General features: G+C 38.6%; 1 protein-coding gene across 3 annotated transcripts in view; it reads right to left on the bottom strand.

Annotated features, from left to right (window-relative positions):
- helz (helicase with zinc finger) overlaps positions 1-18,522 on the bottom strand; it is a 114,506-nt gene that overhangs the window by 29,268 nt on the left and 66,716 nt on the right. For all 3 annotated transcript variants that reach the window (XM_061922852.2, XM_061922850.2, XM_061922851.2), the window contains exons 19-22: positions 13,277-13,395; positions 11,397-11,542; positions 11,136-11,283; positions 3,775-3,958 (exon numbers count right to left, since the gene is read on the bottom strand). In XM_061922852.2, coding sequence (XP_061778836.2) covers positions 3,775-3,958; positions 11,136-11,283; positions 11,397-11,542; positions 13,277-13,395 — 597 coding nt within the window. The remainder of the gene's footprint in view (positions 1-3,774; positions 3,959-11,135; positions 11,284-11,396; positions 11,543-13,276; positions 13,396-18,522) is intronic.

Consider the following 18,522-nt stretch of genomic DNA (forward strand, 5'->3'; position numbering starts at 1 on the left):
AAACAAGTTGAAAAACTTATTCGGGTGTTACCATTTAGTGGTCAATTGTACAGAATATGTACTTCACTGTGCAACCTACTAATAAAAGTCTCAATCAATCAATCAAAACACATAGAATCATCATACTGATGTGATTATATGCATCAAGTGTTCATTCAAGGCTAAGGCAAAATATCGAGATATATATCGTGTATCGCAATATGGCCTTAAAATATCGTAATATTAAAAAAAGGCCATATCGCCCAGCCCTAGTTTCAATGACGCCATTTCTGTTTGTCATGTATAATTTTGTCTATTTTGTGTTTATCCTTGAATAAACAGGTCAGTTTCTTGTTACCAACCATTGTGTATTATTCAAACTCCCCTAATTCAGCTGGCTAGTTGTTATCAAGAGTACTAAAACCCTTTTCAACATGATTCTGACAACTAAGTAGGCTAAATAACTTTAAACTTTAATACATGCTCGGATAGGCCAGTATCGGTATCGGATCGGAAGTGCAAAAACAATATCGGTATCGGATCGGAAGTGCAAAAACCTGGATCGGGACATCCCTAGATGAAATATTCATTTCCGCTGGCGACCGAGTCTTTCCGGCGCACACGAGTTACGTAGCGCGCCCAAAGTTGACTAAAAAAAAAAATCACATTCAGGTCACATTGCATTTAGACTGAAGTCACATTTGAAAAGGTTAGGTTCCAATTGGATTCAGGACTACTTTTTGATGTGGCCTGAATCTATTAACCTGACTCTCGCCAGATCCTTGTAGTTCGCTGAGCTCCACATAAGGGTCTGGGCTCGAAGGCATTGCAAACTCCTTCCAAATAGCAAAAAATAATGAACCAATCAGGATCGCAGTAAAAAACAAACAAACAAGCAAATACGCTGAGAAGGTGTGCTATGGCGTCATCTTTTGTATTGTTTCACTTTTACAAATTCCGCAGTAAACAGTGGAGTTATTGATTCTGTTTAGTCGATTGGAAATCTAGCTTACGCAGCTCGTGGGTCCATGACGATGACTTCTGTTTTGCTTGAACAGCTGTTTTACTGCAGTAGTACAGACACCATTTGGAAACAATTAAGATATGTAAATAAACATTTATTTTTCTATGTAAATATATTTATTTAACAACGTATATATATAAGGCTTATAGTCTGGTGCGGCTAATATATGGAAAGTATTTTTTTTCCATAAAATGTAGTAGGTGCGGCTAATATACCGGTGCGCTCTATGGTCTTGAAAATACAGTAATATTTACAGTATTTTGCTAATTTTAAGCATTACGGCAATTTCATTCTAGAGTACATTGATTTCACAGAGCACTTATCAACACAGCGTTAATATGCGATGTCTGGCCCAAGCCCTGCGGCCCTCCCATTATGTAGTTGAATAGCCCTGGCCTATGGTGAGCGAATATTTGGCTCTAGAGGTTGCTGATGAATCTTACAAACAAACTCCTCCTTGCATGACAAATTTCAAAATCAGGCATTAACTAGAGTGCCGTCTGTGTCTCTGCGTCCAAGTGTGATTAATAAGGGAGCCAGCGATTTGTAGAAAGCTTCTGGGTGGAAAGCAAGTGGAAGGTGCAGGGGAAAGACTGGCTGAATCTCTTATTCTGCTTATAATGAGAATTGATGAAGGTCAATGTGACCACTGGTAACTGCAGTGGGAAATGCTAAAGAAGGATATGCAGTTTTCTCACAAACTAAAAGAGGAGATAGGTAAACATGTATTAATATATATTAACAAAGGCTTTGGGATGTAAGTTTGTTTGTGGCTTCTACTTAATGACCATTACAACTTCTGACAGTAAGAAATCTTGTCAGTGCACAAGTAATTAGCAGTCTTGGCAAAAACAGACTAAAAATCATACCGTACCAACTTTGTGGGCTGCATTTACAACAAGACCATCATTTTAAATGGCAATAACCATCATATTGATACAATCACATTTAAATTCAACAAGACAGAGGTAAGTGAGTACTATAGCTTATATTTAACACAAAAGGTAACACTTTAGTATGGGGAATATATTCACCATTAATTAGTTGCTTATTAACATGCAAATTAGTAACATATTGGCTCTTAATTAGTCATTATTAAGTACTTATTAATGCCTTCTTCTGCATGGCCTTATTATACAACCAGTAAGCCATTAACTAAGAGTCCATACCTGCCAACTTTTGAAATCAGAAAAACCTAGAAGCCAGGGTCCAGGGGCCGCAGGCCCCGGTAGGTCCAGGACAAAGTCCTGGTGGGGGGTTCAGGCTTCGCCCCCCGACGCAAAATGATTATTAGCATTCAGACAGGTTAAAATGTTGCTAAAACCATCACTTTTCTATCAGTCACAGTGACTTTTCAAAACAAAAATATTACAGCAAAAATCATATGGGTTGATTGACATGTTTATTCTGTAAGCTAACTTCAATACCGGTAGTTTGAAATTATTTTGACAGTTAATGCCAGTTATCCTGTCAACCTTTCACAAGACTTCAATTTGTTAATTGAAAGTATAAACAGTATAAACACTTTTTACAGTAAACAAATGGTAAAACAGTACTAAACAATTCCATAAAAAAAAAAAATTGGTGTCATTATCAACTTTCTGTCCAAGCTTGTATAATCTACTGCCTTGTTCAATTGTAAAAAATATTCTGGGCCTAAAATTCACATTTCTATCACAATTATCATACTGTAAACATGGTAAGCTAACTTCATTAAAATTAATAGTCCTGTCAATAGCATGGAATTACAATTCAAATGTAGTTTTTTTGTAAGCCTTTCAAAAGAATTCAAAATATGAAAAATTAATGAAAATTAATTGAAGCCATCAGACACTTGAAAAGTGGCACATCACATCTCTAATGTAATCATTTTAACTTTTCAACAGAAATCGCACTGCAAAAATATTAAGGACATACTTCTGTATTTTGGTAGTTATGCTGTCAACATTTAACAAGATTTCTTCAACTTGGACTTGAAAGCATAAATAGTATAAACACTTTTAACAGTATAACAGTACTAAACAATTCCAATAGATAACATTGGTGTCATTACCTTTTTGTGGCTAAAATCCGAAAAACGTTGAAAGTTTTCCACTTGTATCGCTAGCAACGGAATTAGACTTGTGTTTTTTTGTCCCAACGTGGTCTTTTACATCGCTAATTCCTCCATGTCCGATCGAAAAATCTTGTCTGCACAAGGTGCAATTCGCGTAGTTTTCACCCTTTTTGGAACGGATAATTATTCCTGGATAGGCTTTTGAATATTCTTCACGGAATGACTGCAGTTTTCTTTTCGGTTTAAGACTCGTATGCGATTTTTCTCCGGCTGATTCCATGATCGTTCGCTCGTTTGGAAACAATGACAACAGGTGCCTTGTGCTTGGCAGCGGGGCTATAAATAGCCTCGCGGAATGGCTCGATAGGAAGTTACGGGAAGCAGGTCGAATGTCATTGTTGTTACGCGATTTCGTGAATAAAACTTTAAAAAAAAAAAAAAAATTTTAATTAATGAAAAACCGTATTTTTTATCACTGCAACCGTAACCCGGAATAGGTTGATGAAAACCGTACTAATTACGGGAAAACCGGAGTAGTTGGCAGGTATGAGAGTCTTCCCTCGATAACCTCAGAATTATTGCTTATTAGTAACCCTAACCCTAACATGTTCCCCTAGTCTCCAAATAACTCTAAATTAAGTCTTTGTTACTTAGAATATGTTCCCCATACTACGTGTTACCACACAAAATACCGTGATAGAAGGCTTTCACTCACCCTGGACATTGAGTACTCTCTCCACGCTGACCTCATGCATTCTCTTCTTTCTGAGCTCAGCACGAATGCGAAAGACCTGGTCAGAATATGGCGAGACCACTCCGATGCTACCCTCGTCCAGCTTGCCCCAAGCTACCGGCCATTTCTTGCGCAACTCCTCTACTCGCTCCACAATCTCAAACACCTGTGGAACAAAAAAGAAACAAATTCTTAGATTGTAGGTCTTTACGCAACCAAGTACCGGACAAAACTGTCTGATTTTAAACAAATGTTCTTGAAGATAAAGGACTAGACACAGGTTGCAACTACGATGGTATTTGGAGGGGGGTTAGCGTTTGAAGCTGAAAGGAGGATATATATGGTAAATGCCACTAAGGCATTTAAGGTCATAAAATACCAAACAGGCTAAATGTGAAAATAGATCTGTTGTAAAGCCTCTGAAGCAACAAGCGTTCTAGTGAAAACCACAATTCTATCAATGTGGGCTGTTAGGAATTTAATGTGTCTTTTTATAATCTTGCAACATTAAATTTTATTATGACCAGGGGTTCAGAAGCTTAAGAAAACAATTTATAGCACTTGAAGCTAAGCCTACAAAAAACACCACTATAATTTAAACAGGCACTTTTTTAATGATGTCAACAGATACGGTCTTCTGTCAGCATGGCCACGTCTATTGTTGACAATTGGAGCGGATTATGAAACATCCATGGCAAAGCTGAATGAAATGAGTGGAAATAAGGGTCAGTGGTCAATCTGAACGAGTCAGTGAATCATGCAGTAACAAACGTCTTCTAGATTAAAGGCAAGGGTTTCATGTTTAATTATCGTTGAACTGACTGTAAGTTAGCCACATTACCGTATATTTCGGACTATAAGTCGCATTTTTTTTTTCATAGTTTGGCCGGGGGTGCGACTTATACTCAGGAGCGACTTATGTGTGAAATTATTAACACATTACCGTAAAATATCAAATAATATTATTTATCTCATTCACGTAAGAGACTAGACGTATAAGATTTCATGGGATTTAGCGATTAGGAGTGACAGATTGTTTGGTAAACGTATAGCATGTTCTATATGTTATAGTTATTTGAATGACTCTTACCATAATATGTTATGTTAACATACCAGGCACGTTCTCAGTTGGTTATTTATGCCTCATATAACGTACACTTATTCAGCCTGTTGTTCACTATTCTTTATTTATTTTAAATTGCCTTTCAAATGTCTATTCTTGGTGTTGGGTTTTATCAAATACATTTCCCCAAAAAATGCGACTTATACTCCAGTGCGACTTATATGTTTTTTTCCTTCTTTATTATGCATTTTCGGCCGGTGCGATTTATACTCCGGGGCGACTCATACGCCAAAAAATACGGTACAAAAAGGTTATACATATACAAATCTTATTGTTTTTGTTCTTTATTAGTATTACAATTTTAACTTTTTTTCATTAACTGATGCTTTTTCCTCAATTGTTGCTGTTTTTTTAGGGCCATTAAAAAACCCAGCCATGTTTCACAGGTCGACTTATAGTCCGAAAAATACGGTAGATTAATCGTTTAAATCGATTAGAAAAAAGCATTGACATTTTTTGCTTCGATTATTTGTTTATTTAATGAAAATGACTGTATGGGAGTGCCGGGAACTAAAAAAACTCCGACATTGTTTTCGCACGACTTTGCTACCAAATGAGGGCCGTGCTTGTCAGGTGCTGTGTGTGTGTGTGTGTGTGTGTGTGTGTGTGTGTGTGTGTGTGTGTGTGTGTGTGTGTGTGTGTGTGAGAACAGCGGAGTAGCAATAAGGAGAGATGTCGCAAAGAAAAGCAACAGTAGAAAAAAAGAGGGGAAGAGAGCAAAGTATGAGGGAAAGCTATTAACGATAAGCCCGGAAAAGCTCCCGACGGTTAGTATTACTGTTACAAATTAAAATAATCAAAACATTTGTTTGACAGCTGAAACTCACAGACTGGCACCATCTCGCTCTATATCATGTGTATGTTTCAAAATGATTCAACTATCCATCCATTCATCCATTTTCTACCGCTTGTCCCGTGGTGGCTGGAGCCTATCCCAGCTGCATTCGGGCGGAAGACAAGGTACAGCCTGGACAAGTCGCCACCTCATCGTAGGGCCAACACAGATAAACAGACAACATTCACACTCACATTCACACACTAAGGACCATTTAAATTGCCAATCAACCTAACCCCAGGTGCATGTTTTTGGCGGTGGGAGGAAGCCGGAGTACCCGGAGGGAACCCACGCAGTCACGGGGAGAACATGCAAACTCCACACAGAAAGACCCCGTGCCGGGATTAAACCCAGGACCTTCTTATTGTGAGGCACATGCACTAACCCGTGTCACCGTGCTGCCGATTCATCTATTCAATGTCAAAATATAAACAGTAGAAATAAAAATGTCAGTTACAGTCTTGTTCTAAAACACCAAAGAAAATTTAATTTAGCATTTAGCAAAGTTAAAGTTAAAGTTAAAGTACCAATGATTGTCACACACACACTAGGTGTGGCGAAATTATTCTCTGCATTTGACCCATCACCCTTGATCACCCCCTGGGAGGTGAGGGGAGCAGTGGGCAGCAGCGGTGGCCGCGCCCGGGAATCATTTTTGGTGATTTAACCCCCAATTCCAACCCTTGATACTGAGTGCCAAGCAGGGAGGTAATGGGTCCCATTTTTATAGTCTTTGGTATGACTCGGCCGGGGTTTGAACCCACAACCTACCGATCTCAGGGCGGACACTCTAACCACTAGTCCACTGAGTAGGTCATCACATATCCACAATCATGTGTGTTCTTAAATGTGTATTCCACGTCTTCATGTCGAGGGCAGTTTTGATTTGGGCTTACATGGTAAACAACTCAAATGAATGTGTTGGGCAATGTTTTTTGCAGACGCATACATTTGTCCAAACGTGGCCAAGTAGACGCTTTGTGGGTTTCCTGGACGTCGTCGACATCGCTAAAAGAAAAATATAAGGAAGAGAATCCCTCTGCTATCTTCCACTAGTTTTTTTAATATATACATCACCCGCTTGAATAATCCCTCTTCTCTTCTCAGACTCTCTCGTCGTCATTGGGATGTGTGTCTGTTGTGATTTCCCTTCCTGGTTCCATAGCCCGCCCTATCTTGCCTCTGATTAGCCGGTCTGTAATGTTTTGCCTTAAACTTAACCAATCGTGACTCATCATAGTAAACCAACCAACCAACCATGGATTTTCTTAAACGTAAACCAACCAATCATCATTGATGTTTCCCGTATATTTTGACCCCTGCCCGTGGAGTTGCTTCACTACGTAGCTTCCATTTTAAAGTTACCGTATTTTTCGGAGTATAAGTCGCACCTGCCGAAAATGCATAATAAAGAAGGAAAAAAACATATATAAATCGCACTGGAGCCCGGCCAAACTATGGGGAAAAAACTGCGACTTATAGTCCGAAAAATACGGTAATCATTTTTAATGGAAAACCGTAGTTTTTACCACTGGATTATCAAAAACTGTACTCGTTACGGGAAAAACCGTAGTTGTTGGCAGGTATGGCAAGGAGACGGATCAAGATTTTAACACACATTGTAGGTCGGAAAAAACGAAGAAAAAGAGAAAATATTTTTTATATTTTTACAGAGATAAAAAAACACGGATTTCCGAATATAGACGCAAAAATAACATGCCTGTTAACGACACTGCACTCTGTATTTTTTGTTCCAGCTGACAAACTAATTATGACACGCTGTCACATTCAGTTCAGCTGAACCCCCTTTACTCACGAGTAGCAACCGTGTTTTATTTATTATTTTATACCAATATTAATTCACTCAAAAATGTGAAAAATGGAGGTATAATATAATGATACATAAAGTTGCTTTGAGGCAAGATAGCATCCACTGTGACTGACAGGTCTCTGCTTGTCGTTTCACGTCACTCTAGAGTGCCGCATTTGTGTGTCATTAAAAGACGTTTTGCTTACATGTGTTCCAGTTCCTTCTGTCTCTTGACTACAAACTGGACGATTGAGCATTACATTTGCTCACTGAGTCTTTTTATTTATATAATAAACACCACACACACACATGCATCGGTAGCTGTCAACACAATATGTCTGGTCAATGACTCAAATACGTCTGTGTGCAACATAAACACAAATTATAATTCCTATTGTTACAAAACACACACTCACATTAATTGTATTGTTTTATATGATATATTTGATATGATATATCATGCAAGAGGTCTGTGTTTTGCACATGCATGCCATAATGTAATGAATACAGAGTGATGGATCTGTGTGGTCTTTACAAGGAGATGACATAACTGCATTTCACCTTGCACTGCACACATAGTTGACTTCTTTAAGACTTATAAAAAAATGATAAAAGACTTCCCTGCTCTGAGATGTTACAGTACATCATGTTGGAGGTGTTCAACCTCTGGTACTAATATAAATTGCTAATTAAAATGCATTTCTTACTTCTTTTTTTCTACAAATTACATATAGTACCAATAAGAGTACCGATAAATACCGTTATTGATAAGGGTATCGTATGAATAAATTCTTAATGATGTACATTGCTGTTTATCAGTCTAATAAATGAGTACCGTATTTTTCGGAGTATAAGTCATACCGGCCGAAAATGCATAATAAAGAAGGAAAAAAAACATATATAAGTCGCACTGGAGTATAAGTCGCATTTTTGGGGGGAAATGTATTTGATAAAACCCAACACCAAGAATAGTGAACAGCAGGCTGAATAAGTGTACGTTATATGAGGCATAAATAACCAACTGAGAACGTGCCTGGTATGTTAACGTAACATATTATGGTAAGAGTCATTCAAATAACTATAACATATAGAACATGCTATACGTTTACCAAACAATCTGTCACTCCTAATCGCTAAATCCCATGAAATCTTATACGTCTAGTCTCTTACGTGAATGAGCTAAATAATATTATTTGATAGTTTACGGTAATGTGTTAATAATTTCACACAGAAGTCTCTCCTGAGTACAAGTCGCACCCCCGGCCAAACTATGAAAAAAACTGCGACTTATAGTCCGAAAAATACGGTACATATTACTAAAAATAAATATAACATTTCAGCATTAATCATATAAATTATCCGTTACAGGGGACAATATATGATTTTTTTTCTACCATCTTCAAGCCCCTTTCTGACTGTCTCTTGAGGATAGGCCGTTTTGTGGTCGGTCTTAATTACACGCCTCCACGACAACTACGTCTTCTCCGCGTCGTTTTTAGCTCTTCCATTCCATATGGAGTCTGCGGACAGTCATAGCTTTGAACTATACACTACTTTGTATTAAAAATGGCAAAAGCGGAGGATGCATGTTCATGTACGAGCCAGTCTGCCACACATAGAGGATAGAGGAAAAAGAAGGAACTTGTTGACTCCAACGTCGGACTACAATTGCAGACTCGCACAAAGCTCTTCGGGTAAACCTATTCCACATACGGAGATATCCGCTTACGTCACATGTTGGAAAAACGTCACAAGTTGTAAAAACGTCACAAGTTGTGCCAATTCTAAACAGCACGTTTGGATGAAGTATGAAAGGTAAGATTATTTTAAAATATTTCCGCCATAAATTGATAGATTACTTGATTACCGTATTTTTCGGAGTACAAGTCGCACCGGAGTATAAGTCGCACCTGCCGAAAATGCATAATAAAGAAGGAAAAAAACATATAAGTCGCACTGGAGCCCGGCCAAACTATGAAAAAAACTGCGACTTATAGTCCGAAAAATACGGTACTACACCTTGATAGCTGCAGCCCTACATGAGACATAACACAAAATATAAGGAATTCCTTTTCATTATTAGCAGAGCAAACTACAACCTTAAACTAAAATGACCACAATGTATAGCACCAAGACTTAAATATATATTAAACAAATATCTGTGAATATTGTTCCACTGCTGTGTTCCCACAAGAGAGAAAACAGCTGTTTCAACTGAAATAGTTTTAAGACTTCAAACCTATTGGACAGCTTAAAGGGGATCTGCACTTTTTGTGGAATTTTGCCTATCGTTCACAATCATTATGAGAGACATGAACATGTTTTTTTTTTTTTTGTTTTTTTTTTTTTAAGATGATAAAAAAGGCTTGGAAGATGCAGCTAATGGGAGTCACTGTTGTAGTCTTTAAAGCCATCAAGACAACCTCAAAACCCTGCATCAACGTTTTATATACACACTGCAAATTTATACGTAACGTAGTAACAGACACATTCATTACAATGTTCAATATTTATCGTATTTTGGTCATTTTAAGCATTGCCGAAACTAGTTCTAGGCGCATTTATTTTTGTTTCCATAGCAGTGCACTTCCGACTTCTGGCAACAAATGTGTATGCTACTTCCGTAAACAAGGCGTGTGTGTCTTCTAATAATGGCAGACACGGTAAACAACAAAGACGTCAATCGGGCCTGGGCTGGCCCAGGAATCAGACTTTTTGTATTTTTATGTTATTTGTGGACAAATGAGGATTCACAACCTTATCTTTTTGAAGCTGAATATACGGAGGATGAACTACTGCTTCTAGAAGCCAGCACAGACAAAGAGTGAGACCTTGGAGCAGACGGAAGCCAAGAGAATGAGATGAAAGTGACTTGAAGTTGCAAACTGTGGAATTTGAAGCCATGCTATTTTGACATAAATGGCGTGCTTAACCAAAAACATCGGGAAAAAACTTCCCCGGTCAGCTGGACCACACAGACAACTGTCCATCGAGTGAGTCACACTTTATATTGATCATGATACATGCAGCATGTCATGCATGTATCATGACAGACAGCATACACTGTCCAACTAGCTGTGTACAAACAAAACATGAAATGTGGGCTAATACTTTACAGATACTGTAATATGATCGTTCATGTTGTTCACTCAGTACAGATTGTTCTATCGCAGTGTTGTGCATTATGCGTTTCGTGTTGACGAAAAAGCTAGCTTATCTCTTTTTGTAGCGAGCTTTTACGGCTAATACCGTAGCATGTCAATGTGTTACAACGCTAGAAAAAGAGTTCAGTGTTCGCTCTTACAATAACAAGGTTGCTACAGCTTGGTTATTATACAGGTAACGAAACATAATAGTATTGTTGCTGGTTTTTGAAAGCATTTTTAAAGTGATTTAAAGGTAGTATTGATTAGCTGTATTGCTAGACACCAAAAATGAGCCGATTTTTACATGTTAGAAAGCAAAAAACACAACACCTTTTGTCTTCCTTTCTTTCATTATGATTGTGAAAAGTAGGCAAAATAAAATAAAAAAAATGCAGTTCCCCTTCAATACTTTAACAAGCATTCTAGTACCTCAGCGTTGTTGTAGTAGGCAGTGCTGTTCTTCTCCTGGACATCTTCTCCTCGTGCGGTGAAGAAGGTTAGAGGGTAGAAGTCCTTATGAGAAGGCTGCTTTCCACTTGCCATCAGCTTACCATCATAAAACAACTCTGACGTGTAGCTGTAGTATGAAGACAGAAGTAGGAGAAACTATCCATGATTTAAACTGAAAATTTAAGCAACTACATCCCTTTGCTAATCATTCATTCCAGCGAGCTGAGGGCTCACACCTACTTGATAATTGCTTCATGCGAGCGGTAGTTCTCGCACAGAAGGATGCGGCAAGGGAATTCAGAAGAGTAGTGCTCGTACAGTCGGTCCAACAAGGACACGTGCAGGTTTCGCTCCCGGGCAAACTCGCTGTACACAAATGGACTGAGCTGCATATCAAAAAAAAGAGGACAACAATCAGAGAGAAACAACCAACCACTTATTCACGGTTAATTTACTTTTGTCTACTGCAGTCTTTTTCAACCAGTGTGCCGTGAGATACATTCTGGTGTGCCGTGGGAGATTATCTAATTTCATCTATTTTGGTTAAAAATATTTTTTGCAAACCAGTAATTATAGTCTGCAAATGATGTGTTGTTGTTGAGTGTCAGTGCTGTCTAGAGCTCGGCAGAGTAACCGTGTAATACTCTTCCATATCAGTAGGTGGCAGCAGGTAGCTAATTGCTTTGTAGATGTCGGAAACAGCGGGAGGCAGTGTGCAGGTAAAAATGTATCTAATGCTTAAACCAAAAATTAAGTTGATAGCCCCTAAGAAAAGGCATTGAAGCTTAGAGAAGTCTATGCAGAACGAAACTAAAACTGAACTGGCTACAAAGTAAACAAAAACAGAATGCTGGACAACAGCAAAGACTTACTGTGGAGCAAAGATGGCGTCCACAATGTACATCCGAACATGACATGACAATCAACAATGTCCCCATAAAGAAGGATAAAAACAACTGAAATATTCTTGATTGCTAAAACAAAGCAGGTGTGGGGCATAGCACTCAAAGGAAGACATTAAGCTGCTACAGGAAAATACCAAATAAAGCCACCAAGATAGAAGCGCAAGACAAGTAAAACAGCAAAAAAGTCCAAATAAGTCAGGCTGTGATGTGACAGGTCGTGACAGTACACCTACTTTGAGGCAAGAGCTATAGTGATGCATGCTTGGTTATGCTTTAAAGTCATATCCAACAATTGCGACAACGACTTTTTATTGTCAATATCGGCTGCTGAGTTTCATTTTTTAATGATTTCTGCTGGTGGTGTGCCTCCGCCTTTTTTCAATGAAAAAAATGTGCCTTGGCTCAAAAAAGGTTGAAAAACACTGGTCTACTGTATGTCTGCCGAGCCCTGAACCAGAGCATCTATTTATCAAAGTGACTTTATTGTTCCCAAACGTATGATTTATTTACTAGAAATAATGTATGCTTGCTCATCCATCTTTGCCAAACCCATACTGACAGAACAATAAATGACGTTCTACTATATGGCAGAAGGTATATAACCAACCCATGTATCCACCTATTCATACAAATCACGGTGGTGTGCCGTGAGATTTTTTCAACGTAAAGTATTGCCTTTGCTTAACTACGAGAAACTCACTATTTAAACAGTTGTATACATATATATTTCATAAAGATAGTTCTATAACTCTGATAATGGTCAGATACTGTGCAGCAATGCAGTGACTGCGTGAAGCACAAATGGAAACAGTGCACTGTGCTGTTTTAATTCCGCTTTTCTTTGCTCAAAAAACAGTGTGCACGAGTAATTAAAACAATTTTGCCCGTAGACTTTTGTGGAGGCTTCATTCGCTACCTACTGGTAATCCTCAACGCTGTCTAGAAAGCAGGAGAGGAAGATATAGGGTTTTAATTACATCTGTTGTCTTGGAAAGCTTAACGGACACCCTGAATTCATTCTATCTGTAGCGGAGATGCTCTACAGAACAAAGAACCACTGGCTGTTGTCAGCTGATTTAAAACAAATGCGTGAATATATAACTGAAACATACTAGACAATGTTAGGACCAGCAAATCATACTAAAAAAAATTGTGACGGTAAGGAAATTTCTCTACCAGGGCAAATCACAATCAATATTGTGTCTTGGTACTCACCTGCATGTGGTCTCCAGCCAACACAATGCGGGTGGTATTGCTAGCTAAGGCAAATGGCATGATAGTCTCACACTCCATGGCCTGAGCAGCTTCATCCAACAAGATATGAGTGAACAGGCCTGAACAGAAGGTATAAACAACAGTTACATTTAAGCAAGTATATAATTTAAAGAGTTCAAAACGTAACATATTTTATTTGTAACACTTTTCAATCATCCATCCATCCATTTTCTACCACTTGTCCCTTTTGGGGTTCACACTCACATTCACACACTAGGGCCAATTTAGTGTTGCCAATTAACCTATCCCCAGGTGCATGTTTTTGGCGGTAATAAATCTAAAATTGCTGAAGGGCAAACAAGATTTAAAACAAACCTTATTTATTAAAAACGGATAAGATACTAATAAGCTTTCTTAAAAAGAACAGTCTTTAGGAGTACCAAGTACAGGACCTCTGCTAAAATGTAATTATATATATTCAAACAAGTATTTTTAAGAGCAAAGAATTGTGTGGAACATCCACTGTGTCTCAACTTTTAATTTCTAAAAAGCAGTATTTTTCCATCAGTTTGGAAATTGCAGTTTCTCAGAAAAGTTATCTCACATGTTAATAATATAAGTGCCTCGCAAAGTGACGTTGAGCTTCGCTGGCTTCATCTTCTCCGGGTGATGGTAGCTTATCAAGTAGCTTTGGTGGTCAGCGGGTGCTTTCCCTCGACAGGGCACCTTGACTAGGGATGTCCCGATCCGATATTTGGATCGGATCGGCCGCCGCTATTTGCAAAAAAATGCGTATTGGCAAGGCATGGGAAAATGCCGATCCAGATCCAGTTAAAAAAAACAAACTCTGCTCCGTGTTTTCCAACGCACCTATTTAAATAATACATTCCACTTTTCTGCTGCTCCCTAATTTCCGTTCCGCATTTTCCAGCACACCAACACATCCACAGGTCTGTGGATTCTCACGCAGTTGCTTTTAGCTGCTGGCATTACGAGACAGGCTCTTCTCACTCTTTTCTGTGTCTGTGCTTCTCACAGACAGCAAGCGCACCTTCTTACACACGTCACATACTGTCACGTCATACGTCACATACGTATACGTCCTCCCCGAGCAGAGAGGTAGCAGCATGGCTAACGTTAGCTGTGATGCTAACGCAGCCGTGTGACCAACGTTCTCTCTAAGGTGCGCGCTTGTGCAATTGCGCACTGTTTAAGCCTCCTCTGCGCATAGCAATTATATGCCACGCACAAAATCAAATAAAAAAATAAGCGCATAACAATTTTCGACACACGGACACGACAGAGAAAACAGTTTTCGTCATCATTGTTCAAATATTATAACGTCTGTCAAGACGCTTATCTCCATTCGGTGCCACACGTCCACACCATCAAAATGCCTAGGCAAAAATTTCCAGATAAACACCGTATGAAAAAATTAGTGATTTTTTTAGTTGTGATTTCCTTCTCTGCATGAAAGTTTAAAAGTAGCATATATTAATGCAGTATGAAGAAGAATGTTTTAATGTAGACATGCAAGCCTTGAAAGAAAATGTTGAAAATCAAGACTAAATTTCCTGCAAATGGATGCATTTCTACCCTATATTTTAACTTTAGATTTATTCTCATATCAAACTCTTTTGGCTGTCTTTTTGACACTTACATCCGGCGCCCCTCTCCACACCCTGGATTATAAATAATGTCATTAATTAAATGTGATTATCTTGTGTGATGATAGTATATATCTGATAGTATATATCTGTATCATGAATCAATTTAAGTGGACCCCGACTTAAACAAGTTGAAAAACTTATTCGGGTGTTACCATTTAGTGGTCAATTGTATGGAATATGTACTTCACTGTGCAACCTACTAATAAAAGTCTCAATCAATCAAAACACATAGAATCATCATACTGCTGTGATTATATGCATCAAGTGTTCATTCAAGGCTAAGGCAAAATATCGAGATATATATCGTGTATCGCAATATGGCCTTAAAATATCGCAATATTAAAAAAAGGCAATATCGCCCAGCCCTAGTTCAATGACGCCATTTCTGTTTGTCATGTATAATTTTGTCTATTTTGTGTTTATCCTTGAATTAACAGGTCAGTTTCTTGTTACCAACCATTGTGTATTATTCAAACTCCCCTAATTCAGCTGGCTAGTTGTTATCAAGAGTACTAAAACCCTTTTCAACATGATTCTGACAACTAAGTAGGCTAAATAACTTTAAACTTTAATACATGCTCGGATAGGCCAGTATCGGTCAGTATCGGTATTGGTCAGTATCGGATCGGAAGTGCAAAAACAATATCGGTATCGGATCGGAAGTGCAAAAATCTGTATCGGGACATCCCTAACCTTGACCGACTCTGTTTTGGCTTGGAACGCTCGAGACAAACGTGGCCCGCTTTAACTCCGCCAGAGGTCATGTTTTCGCCAGGATTTGTTTGTTAGCAACGTAACTCAAAAACTTATGGCCGGATTCATAAAAAAATACAAAACAATTTCTCTTACTTACTACGAAGTGGAATACACTTCACTTTCTTTCCTCTTTACGGCGCTCTACACCCCTACATTGCGGTCCAGGACCGCGCAGAGGGTTCTGGGAGAGAGTTTATTTTCAGACCTGCCAAAGCAAAAGTGCCAGAAAAAAATTCCCCTCACCAAGTTTTTGTATGATACTGTCACGCGTCACGGCATTACTGTGAACATTTTGAAACCGCAATATCACGGTATCTACAATACCGTTATATACCTAGTCCCAAAACAAGCATACATCTTCAGAGCAAAACTTCATAAACTCCATGTATTTTTCTATGTTGAAACTGATGCTTGACAAATACTGAGACATCAAAACATCATTAGAATAGACTAAACATAATTTAAAATATACCCGTGACCATCTTTTGAGTATGCCAAGGCATAGCTTAGAGGATTTGAAATTGCACCATGTTAGATTCTCCTGCACCCATTGCTTCTGTTCTTGACAGTTTACATCACCATCAAACACCAGGCGAGTTTTTCAGCCAGAACGTGAGGAATAGGCTAATGCTGTAAAGTACATTAAAGACAGGCAGATGGTGTTCTCATGCAACAGAGCCCTCTCTATTGACACATTATGTGGTAGTCATTTGGCTCCGCTCGCAAAGGGGTTCGCCTACATTGTCTTTTACGCTACTTAAATGAGTTGAATCACTTACTATAAATAAAGGCCCTCGTCAAGACAAGTTTACAGAGTCCATGGGGACACTTAGACAGCATGGAACTGAATAAGCCAGACTTTTCTTGTGGGGCCCCTACATGATCAAGGAGCTGGGATACATTACAACATAATTTCTGTTGGACGCCACTAAGCAGCTTTTGCAATGAATAGGTTAGACTGCAATTCCTCAGTTCACATCAACCGTACTTTTAACTGACATACGCTACCATCAAATAATGCAAGAAAATGCCATCAACTAGCATTAATTACTGCAACTCAGACTGACTTTGGCTGATGTCAAGTACCCTCTTTAATCACTGACCCAAGGATTGATTTTGGATGTAGACAAATTTAGACACTTACAAACATGAACATCAAACACTGTTCTAGTAGATTTAATAAAAATGGAAAACTCCTTTGAAGGCTCATCTCTAAACACTGTCCAGTAGAAAGCAAAACCCCATGTTTACATAAGAAAGTGCAATTCTTAAAGATGTTCAGATAGATAATGCTGAGAGTTTGCAGTTATTATTAATTTTTCATCAGGAACAGGGAAATATTAATGTGCTGCCACTACATAGCTTCGCTTTTTGACACAATATTCAGGTTTAAAATGTTCTGGTTTACTACTTCTTATACAACAAATGCTCTATGTACTCTTTGATCAGTAAAAAACAATGCTGGAACTTCTGAAGAACCCGTAAAAACTATTCAAAATCTCGATGTGCTCTATCAGGTTGTGTTTGTCTTGACCTCTGTATGTATGATAGATTATCGCAAATCTTCAAGATGCAACTTTTAATCAAATTTGAAAAATAGGATATCGAGACTAATTTGGTGGATTTAAGGATTCCTTCTTTATAAATGCCAACTTGTTGGTAGGTTGGTATGGAATTGTAAATGGGTATTGGGTGGGTAGATTTTGAAATGAATTTACTGAATTTTGTATATTATATGATGATGTATATTTTAACTGTCCATAAACTGTATGCTTTTAGGGCTTAGGGATGTCCCGATCCAGGTTTTTGCACTTCCGATCCGATACCGATATTGTTTTTGCACTTCCGATCCGATACCGATACTGGCCTATCCGAGCATGTATTAAAGTTTAAAGTTATTTAGCCTACTTAGTTGTCACAATCATGTTGAAAGGGGTTTTAGTACTCTTGATAACAACTAGCCAGCTGAATTAGGGGAGTTTGAATAATACACAATGGTTGGTAACAAGAAACTGACCTGTTTATTCAAGGATAAACACAAAATAGACAAAATTATACATGACAAACAGAAATGGCATCATTGAACTAGGGCTGGGCGATATGGCCTTTAAAAATTGCGATATATTTAGGCCATGCCACGATACACCATATACCGGTATATGTGGATATTTTGCCTTAGCCTTGAATGAACACTTGATGCATATAATCACAGCAGTATGATGATTCTATGTGTCTACATTAAAACATTCTTCTTCATACTGCATTAATATATGCTACTTTTAAACTTTCATGCAGAGAAGGAAATCACAACTAAAAAAAATCACTATTTTTTTCATACGGTGTTGATCTGGAAATGTTTGCCTCTGCATTTTGATGGTGTGGGCGTGTGGCACCGAATGGAGATTAGCGTCTCGGCTGACGTTACAATATTTGAACAATGATGACGAAAACTGTTTTCTCTGTCGTGTCCGTGTGTCGAAAATTGTTATGCGCTTATTTTTTTATTTGATTTTGTGCGTGGCATAGAATTGCCGTGCGCAATTGCACAGGCGCGCACCTTAGCGGCTGCGCTAGCATCACAGCTAACGTTGCTACCTCTCTGCTCGGGGAGGGCGTATACGTATGTGACGTATGACGTGACAGTATGTGACGTGTGTAAGAAGGTGCGCTCGCTGTCTGTGAGAGGGAGACAGGAAAGAGTGAGAAGAGCCTGTCGTGTAATGCCAGCAGCTAAAAGCAACTGCCTGAGAATCCACAGACCTGTGGATGTGTTGAAGGTGTGCTGGAAAATGCGGAACGGAAATTAGGGAGCTGCAGAAA

The sequence above is a fragment of the Nerophis lumbriciformis genome, linkage group LG27 (genome assembly GCF_033978685.3).
Source record: "Nerophis lumbriciformis linkage group LG27, RoL_Nlum_v2.1, whole genome shotgun sequence".
NCBI classification, from domain to species: Eukaryota; Metazoa; Chordata; class Actinopteri; order Syngnathiformes; family Syngnathidae; genus Nerophis; species Nerophis lumbriciformis.